At 48.2% G+C, this 9,110-nt stretch overlaps 1 protein-coding gene across 1 annotated transcript; it reads right to left on the minus strand.

Annotated features, from left to right (window-relative positions):
• Nucleotides 1-640: 640 nt before the first annotated feature.
• LOC123166764 (36.4 kDa proline-rich protein-like) lies at nucleotides 641-7,842 on the minus strand. Its single transcript, XM_044584563.1, has 2 exons — nucleotides 6,680-7,842; nucleotides 641-1,442 (listed from the first exon to the last, which is right to left on the minus strand). Exons 1-2 carry the CDS (start codon nucleotides 7,838-7,840, stop codon nucleotides 954-956), a joined length of 1,650 nt encoding a protein of 549 aa, XP_044440498.1. The 5' UTR covers nucleotides 7,841-7,842; the 3' UTR covers nucleotides 641-953.
• Nucleotides 7,843-9,110: the final 1,268 nt, after the last annotated feature.

Here is a 9,110-nt window from a genome sequence, read left to right on the forward strand (position 1 = left end):
ATATATTTTTGTGTTCCCATCTGAAATCATGGAGTTCCTCATTTACTGATGTTCTATATTGTGCTTGCTGAGTATTTTTGTACTCACTCTTGCATACATATGGATTTCCTGTACTAAAGGACACTGGTAGAAAACAGGGCTTTGGTCACAGCCCAATATACACATTAGTCCCGGTTGCACTACGAACCGGGACTAATGTGTTCGAGCGGCTAAAGGCATTAGTCCCGGTTCAAATGAGACCTTTAGTCCCGGTTTGAGACACGAACCGGGACTAAAGGCATCGCACCCTTTAGTCCTGGTTCGTGTCTCAAACCGGGACTAAAGGGGTTCGTGTCTCAAACTCTACCCCCCTGTGTATCGCCATTTCAGTTTGAAAAAAAACAAAAGAAAATGATAAAAATTCAAAAAATAAAATCCTTCGAGATGTAGTTATATTACTACATCTACTAGTTAGGAAAATTTAAAAACTTAAGTTTGGACATGTTTTGCAAAAAAGTGTTATGAAAAAGTAAAACGGCTATAACTTTTGCATACGATGTCGGAAAAAAATGTATAATGTATCAAAATGTTCAGCACGAAAATCCGCATCCTGTAAAGCGTATGGTTCAACAAGTATATTGGTATGGGTTACAAGTGGATGTGAAAACTTCTTTTACACAGTACGGACATTTTATTCATAGTTCTTCAAAAAGAAAACACACACTACAAAACCGATGGAAGACCACAATTGGTAACATGTTATACGGTTACTATATGATACGCTGTTACACAAAGACAATGTATGCATGCTCCACAGCTCCCCGTCACAAGTAGCGAGTCAGAGCTGCAAATCCATGTACATATAGATTATTACACTTCGATATGTCACCTGTGTGACCACACAAGAGAATTTAATGCATGTATCGCATTCATATGCAGGTGATACTGATAGTACATATAGTAATCGATGGAGCTTAATTAGGGCAGCGGAAGTCTTTCGGCACTCTCTTGCCGCACTGGGTGACGAGCACCTCGATGGCGATGGGCAGCATGAGGTTGATGTTGAGGGCCTTGACCTTGATGGTGGTGCAAAGGCAGAGAGCAGCGTCGAGATCGGCAACGCCGGACAGCAGCGGGCAGCATGTATTGCTGGCGCTACTGCCGATCACCGTGTGCAACAGCCCATTGAGCACGTCCACGCACGCACGCAGCTTTAGTGTGTCCACGGGGCACTTGCCGGTCGATGTAGCCGGCGCTGCGGCCGGGGCTGGGGGTGGCGTCGGAGTCACAGGGGTGGGTGCTGGCGGCATGACGGGGGTCGGTATTGGGGCCACCGGGATTGGCGTTGGAGAGACAGGGGTTGGTGCTGGCATCGGAGTCACAGGGGTCGGTGGTGGCGGCATCATAGGAGTCGGTGTTGGGGCCACCGGGGTTGGCGTTGGAGAAACGGGGGTCGGTGCTGGCATCGGAGTCGCCGATGTTGGTGTTGGCGGCATCACAGGGGCCGGTGTTGGGGCCACCGGGGTTGGCGTTGGAGAGACAGGGGTTGGTGCTGGCATCGGAACCACATGGGTCGGTGTTGGGGCCACCGGACTTGGCGTTGGAGAGAAAGGGGTCGATGCCGGCGTCGGTGTTGGTGGCATCACAGGGGTAGGTGTTGGGGCCACCGGGTTTGGCGTTGGAGAAACAGGGGTCGGTGCCGGCGTTGGTGTCACAGGCGTCTGTATTGGCGGCATCACGGGTGTAGGTGTTGGGGCCACCGGTGTTGGTGTTGGAGAGAGAGGAGCTGGTACCGGCTTCGGAGTTATAGGGGTTGGTATTGGAGGCATCATAGGGGTCGGTGCCAATGTTGGAGTTACAGAGGTCGGTATGGGCGTGGGTGCCGGAGTGTTTGTAGGTGGAGGGATGAAGACAGTCGGGGTCGGTGCCGGCGTCGGAGTCACCGGGGTGAGTGTGGGTGTTGGTGAGGGCATGGGAGTATGTGAAGGTGGAGGGCAGGGTATGGACGATGGTGAAGACTTGTGCTTACACGGTGGAGGCTGGGAAGGCTTTGTCGGCGGGCATGATCGGCACGACGCGGACTGCGCGAGATGCACGTCTAAGGAGAGCAGCGCCACCAGCAAGAACGCCGCAATGCGGGCCATGCTCTTGGAGCTTAAGGTCTTGGTGTTGGTATAGCTTTCTTGCTCTTGACTAACAGAATGCCTTGGTATGGGCGTGCTTATATAGGCGTGCCGTGTACTGTCTTTTATTTTTCTATTGAAATGGTGTACTTCCTTGGTCGACCTGACCAAGTGTGGAGCCCTCTTCCCCCGTGACGATCTTTCCAGGATTGCTGGACCTCTCCCACTTGCACACATCTGGATGAAATTAACACACCTCATCGTCCACGCTCAGGGACCAGCGCTCCACTAGTCTATCTATCTTCTATTCTATACCTAATATGTATAACTACTACTCCCTCGGTTCCAAAATAAACGTCTCAACTTTGTACTAACTTTAGTGCAAAATTATACTAGTGTTGAAACACTTGTTTTGAGAAGGATGGAGTAATAAAGTAATAATCTTCTTCCTCTCTGGCTGGTCATGATCATCTTCTTCCTCTCTGTATCTCTCTCATGGTCGACGGTGGGGCTCGCCGGGTTGAGGTGCCTGCGACTCCGACCTGCTCCTACCTCTCTTCTCTTTCTCTCTCTAACTCTCCCTGTCTCCCCCTCTCTCTTCGTCGTAATCTTCCTTTATTATGCACTATAGGGTTAATTCGGGAGGGAGCCTCCCCTAGACGATACCTGGGACCCCGATCGCCGCCACAACCACCGGTCTTCATCTCCTAAATTCGGCATCTCCGAGCAACCGTACAACACCCCGACAAACATGTCGTCTTTGCTATGACCATGCGAGCCTACTTCCCTCTTTCCCTGCTCGATTTCGTGCCCGGGCCCCCCTGCTCGGAGCCGCCGCCGTGATCAAGCTCGACATAATCGGTTGTACGGCGGCCCGCTTACATCTGCTGCGCCAGTCAGACTGGCGCGCGTTGTCTAGCTACCCCGCACCTCGCGCCCTCCGACCGCAGTCATTCGGCCACCTACGGTGAGCCGACGGTGAGATACCGGCGAGCACATGAACTCAAGATCGGGCTTGCGTTCCAGGTGTGGACCGGTGTTGACCTTGACTGTGGGCCCATGGCCCACATGTCAGGAAGAGAGAGGGTCTGAGAGAGAAGGTTTTATTTTTACTTTTATAATTTTTGTTTGGCCCACTTGTAAGTGTGTGCGAGAGGGGTGAGAGAGAGTCTTTATTCATTTTTGTAGTTTGGCCCCACAAGTAAGTGAGTGAGAGAGGGGGTGAGAGAAAGAGTTTTTTCCTTTGATTTTTCATAGTGGGTCCCGCATGTGAATGACATAAGGAGACAGGGGCAATGATGTCCCTAAAACTCGTCTAGTACACTCTCAATGAGCTTTGGTCAGACGAAAACGACACAAAAGGGCATTTCTATAAGGGGAACTAACGACAGAGGGGAAAATTTGAGTATGCATCAAAATTAGGGGCAAATCTGAGTAGTGGATTCGAGTTAGGGGCACAAACTTAAATGTCCATATCTTTTAAACCGTAACTCCAATTTTAACATGTTATATGTGGAATTTGATTAGAAAAATGTGTAGAATCTGAATATGATGTTATTTTACATGTCTACTATTTTTAAATGCTATTTATTGTTGAACTTTAATCAATACAGCACAATTCGTCTTCATTTTGGACGCGGATCCGTATTACAAGTTAACACACGGCACGCAATGTTATGTGATGTTTGGCAAGGAGTGAGCTAGGTAAATGATTATAGTGAGTCTATTATAATCCATCGTCTTGTTGTATTTGCACCAGGTTCTCACTTTGTACATATACCATGATCTAACAACCTACGTATGTAACTTTTCTTGGTGAAATCCACGCGCGTACTTACCAATGGACTGAACATTTGTTTTTTAGTGAATACACACACAATTTTTAACAGGATGTACATACACTTAAAAAATTCATGAACATCGGAAGTGAATGAATGTTTATTTTGAAAATATCCAAACAATTCTTGTGATAGTCATAAACTTTAATATTGGAACCGATAAGTATGATATTAATTTGTGTTCCATCTGCTGCATGTCACGGTGACACATAATTTATAGATCTGGCCTCCTCAGTATTGAATTGCACCACCCAGATATTGCATGTTTGTGGTCGTAGGTGCAAGGTATCAACATGACGAATCAGAATAAAAATTGAATTGAAATGAAAATAGTTGCTCAGCTAAAAAATGTTTACTCTCCCGTTTGCAACGCACAGAAACCATGCATTTGTAAGAACTTTCTCTTGTATTGAGCATTCCGGAATATCCACACAATGCTTTATGCCACCTACACTTTCGGATTGAACAAGTGTCGCGTCCACAACGACCTAGCTCAAGCCCACCGGATTATTCACACCACGCCTTAAACCACAGACACTTCGTATTAGACATGTGTGACGTCCTCACGGTCCTGGCTTTCAGAAATAAATATCCCGTGGAACATCTGAGCATCGATATAAAAATCACATTGATCATCCGTAACTCCGAGTGAACCCGAATGGGCACAAGGATACGAAATCAGACAATAACAAATAACAACGAATGCACACACAATGGTCAACCCTACAAAACGGGGGTTCGTCACGCACTTGCCTCGACTCAACTATTAGACCATAGAATTGTCTCAACTCTTGAAACTCTCAAACCCATTCGTAGAAAATGATTTAGAAGGCTAATTCAAATACTAATCACTTAACATAGTGTGTATGCCTAACCATGTACTGGCATCTTTCATTTACTTGTAAACATGGATCCATCAGTCCTTTTCTCAGAGTCTAGTTTATGTACATAACATGCCAAAAGAATTTCCAACCTACAGCTGCCTAATTCTATTCTTATAGGCAGTTTGGCAGATTGATGCTTGTCCAACAAGGACATCCGCAATATCCATGGCACAAACATCAATCCGAATGGTCCGAATAATTGTCCCTGTTAGAGAAGAATTAATCTGCCCAACTGCCTATACGAATAGAATTAGGCATCTGTAGGTTGGAAATTAGTTCGGCCTCTTATGTACATAAAGAGATAGAGACTGATGGATCCATGTTTACAAGTATATGAAAGATGCCAATACACTGTTAGGCATGAAAACTGTTGCAAGTGATTAGTATTTGAAGTAGCCTTCTTAATTAGTTTTAACGAATAGGTTCGAGAGCTTCAAGAGTCGAGGACAATTCTGCGGTCTAATAGTTGATTTGAGGAAAGTGCATGACGAACACCCGTTTTGTATGGTTGACCAATGTGTGTGCATTCATTGTTAATTTTTATTGTCTGATTTCGTATCCTTGCGCCCATTCGGGTTCACGCGGAGTTACAGATGATCAATGTGATTTTTATATGGGTGCTCGGATGTTCCACTGGATATATATTTCTGAAAGCTAGGAAGGTGAGGACGTCACACATGTCCAATCCGAAGTGTCGGTGGTATAAGGCATGGTGTGAATATTCTGGTGGGCTTGAGCTAGGTCGGCGAGGACGCCACACGTGTTCAATCTCAAAGTGTCGGTGGTATAAAGCATTGTGTGGACATTCCAGAATGCTCACTACAAGAGAAAGTTCTTACAAATGCATGGTTTCTTGTTGGGATGGTTATAGCCTTTATAAGATTGTGCTTTCAGATATATTTTTGTGTTCCCATCTGAAATCATGGAGTTCCTCATTTACTGATGTTCTATATTGTGCTTGCTGAGTATTTTTGTACTCGCTCTTGCATACATATGGATTTCCTGTACTAAAGGACACTGGTAGAAAACAGGGCTTTGGTCACAGCCCAATATACACATTAGTCCCGGTTGCACTACGAACCGGGACTAATGTGTTCGAGCGGCTAAAGGCATTAGTCCCGGTTCAAATGAGACCTTTAGTCCCGGTTTGAGACACGAACCGGGACTAAAGGCATCGCACCCTTTAGTCCCGGTTCGTGTCTCAAACCGGGAGTAAATGGGTTCGTGTCTCAAACTCTACCCCCCGTGTATCGCCATTTCAGTTTGACAAAAAACAAAAGAAAATGATAAAAAATTCAAAAAAGAAAATACTTCGAGATGTAGTTATATTACTATATCTACTAGTTAGGAAAATTTAAAAACTTAAGTTTGGACATGTTTTGCAAAAAAGTGTTATGAAAAAGTAAAACGGCTATAACTTTTGCATACGATGTCGGAAAAAATGTATAATATATCAAAATGTTCAGCACGAAAATCTGCATCCTGTAAAGCGTATGGTTCAACAAGTATGTTGGTATGGGTTACAAGTGGATGTGAAAACTTCTTTTACACAGTACGGACATTTTATTCATAGTTCTTCAAAAAGAAAACACACACTACAAAACCGATGGAAGACCACAATTGGTAACATGTTATACGGTTACTATATGATACGCTGTTACACAAAGACAATGTATGCATGCTCCACAGCTCCCCGTCACAAGTAGCGAGTCAGAGCTGCAAATCCATGTACATATAGATTATTACACTTCGATATGTCACCTGTGTGACCACACAAGAGAATTTAATGCATGTATCGCATTCATATGCAGGTGATACTGATAGTACATATAGTAATCGATGGAGCTTAATTAGGGCAGCGGAAGTCTTTCGGCACTCTCTTGCCGCACTGGTTGACGAGCACCTCGATGGCGATGGGCAGCATGAGGTTGATGTTGAGGGCCTTGACCTTGATGGTGGTGCAAAGGCAGAGAGCAGCGTCGAGATCGGCAACGCCGGACAGCAGCGGGCAGCATGTATTGCTGGCGCTACTGCCGATCACCGTGTGCAACAGCCCATTGAGCACGTCCACGCACGCACGCAGCTTTAGTGTGTCCACGGGGCACTTGCCGGTCGATGTAGCCGGCGCTGCGGCCGGGGCTGGGGGTGGCGTCGGAGTCACAGGGGTGGGTGCTGGCGGCATGACGGGGGTCGGTATTGGGGCCACCGGGATTGGCGTTGGAGAGACAGGGGTTGGTGCTGGCATCGGAGTCACAGGGGTCGGTGGTGGCGGCATCATAGGAGTCGGTGTTGGGGCCACCGGGGTTGGCGTTGGAGAAACGGGGGTCGGTGCTGGCATCGGAGTCGCCGGTGTTGGTGTTGGCGGCATCACGGGGGCCGGTGTTGGGGCCACCGGGGTTGGCGTTGGAGAGACAGGGGTTGGTGCTGGCATCGGAACCACATGGGTCGGTGTTGGGGCCACCGGACTTGGCGTTGGAGAGAAAGGGGTCGATGCCGGCGTCGGTGTTGGTGGCATCACAGGGGTAGGTGTTGGGGCCACCGGGTTTGGCGTTGGAGAAACAGGGGTCGGTGCCGGCGTTGGTGTCACAGGTGTCTGTTTTGGCGGCATCACGGGTGTAGGTGTTGGGGCCACCGGTGTTGGTGTTGGAGAGAGAGGAGCTGGTACCGGCTTCGGAGTTATAGGGGTTGGTATTGGAGGCATCATAGGGGTCGGTGCCGATGTTGGAGTTACAGAGGTCGGTATGGGCGTGGGTGCCGGAGTGTTTGTAGGTGGAGGGATGAAGACAGTCGGGGTCGGTGCCGGCGTCGGAGTCACCGGGGTGAGTGTGGGTGTTGGTGAGGGCATGGGAGTTTGTGAAGGTGGAGGGCAGGGTATGGACGATGGTGAAGACTTGTGCTTACACGGTGGAGGCTGGGAAGGCTTTGTCGGCGGGCATGATCGGCACGACGCGGACTGCGCGAGATGCACGTCTAAGGAGAGCAGCGCCACCAGCAAGAACGCCGCAATGCGGGCCATGCTCTTGGAGCTTAAGGTCTTGGTGTTGGTATAGCTTTCTTGCTCTTGACTAACAGAATGCCTTGGTATGGGCGTGCTTATATAGGCGTGCCGTGTACTGTCTTTTATTTTTCTATTGAAATGGTGTACTTCCTTGGTCGACCTGACCAAGTGTGGAGCCCTCTTCCCCCGTGACGATCTTTCCAGGATTGCTGGACCTCTCCCACTTGCACACATCTGGATGAAATTAACACACCTCATCGTCCACGCTCAGGGACCAGCGCTCCACTAGTCTATCTATCTTCTATTCTATACCTAATATGTATAACTACTACTCCCTCGGTTCCAAAATAAACGTCTCAACTTTGTACTAACTTTAGTGCAAAATTATACTAGTGTTGAAACACTTGTTTTGAGAAGGATGGAGTAATAAAGTAATAATCTTCTTCCTCTCTGGCTGGTCATGATCATCTTCTTCCTCTCTGTATCTCTCTCATGGTCGACGGTGGGGCTCGCCGGGGTGAGGTGCCTGCGACTCCGACCTGCTCCTACCTCTCTTCTCTTTCTCTCTCTAACTCTCCCTGTCTCCCCCTCTCTCTTCGTCGTAATCTTCCTTTATTATGCACTATAGGGTTAATTCGGGAGGGAGCCTCCCCTAGACGATACCTGGGACCCCGATCGCCGCCACAACCACCGGTCTTCATCTCCTAAATTCGGCATCTCCGAGCAACCGTACAACACCCCGACAAACATGTCGTCTTTGCTATGACCATGCGAGCCTACTTCCCTCTTTCCCTGCTCGATTTCGTGCCCGGACCCCCCTGCTCGGAGCCGCCGCCGTGATCAAGCTCGACATAATCGGTTGTACGGCGGCCCGCTTACATCTGCTGCGCCAGTCAGACTGGCGCGCGTTGTCTAGCTACCCCGCACCTCGCGCCCTCCGACCGCAGTCATTCGGCCACCTACGGTGAGCCGACGGTGAGATACCGGCGAGCACATGAACTCAAGACCGGGCTTGTGTTCCAGGTGTGGACCGGTGTTGACCTTGACCGTGGGCCCATGGCCCACATGTCAGGAAGAGAGAGGGTCTGAGAGAGAAGGTTTTATTTTTACTTTTATAATTTTTGTTTGGCCCACTTGTAAGTGTGTGCGAGAGGGGTGAGAGAGAGTCTTTATTCATTTTTGTAGTTTGGCCCCACAAGTAAGTGAGTGAGAGAGGGGGTGAGAGAAAGAGTTTTTTCCTTTGATTTTTCATAGTGGGTCCCGCATGTGAATGACATAAGGAGACAGG

The sequence above is a fragment of the Triticum aestivum genome, chromosome 7D (genome assembly GCF_018294505.1).
Source record: "Triticum aestivum cultivar Chinese Spring chromosome 7D, IWGSC CS RefSeq v2.1, whole genome shotgun sequence".
In the NCBI taxonomy this organism is placed as follows: domain Eukaryota; kingdom Viridiplantae; phylum Streptophyta; class Magnoliopsida; order Poales; family Poaceae; genus Triticum; species Triticum aestivum.

What these genes read in the sequence shown, in the direction of transcription:
- LOC123166764 (XM_044584563.1), bottom strand. Translation starts at nt 7,840, where the DNA reads ATGGCCCGCATTGCGGCGTTCTTGCTGGTGGCGCTGCTCTCCTTAGAC. An exon ending in TGCCGAAAGACTTCCGCTGC is followed by an intron (nt 1,443 to 6,679) that starts CCTAATTAAGCT and finishes GCGACTCCGATG; the next exon opens with CCAGCACCGACCCCCGTTTC.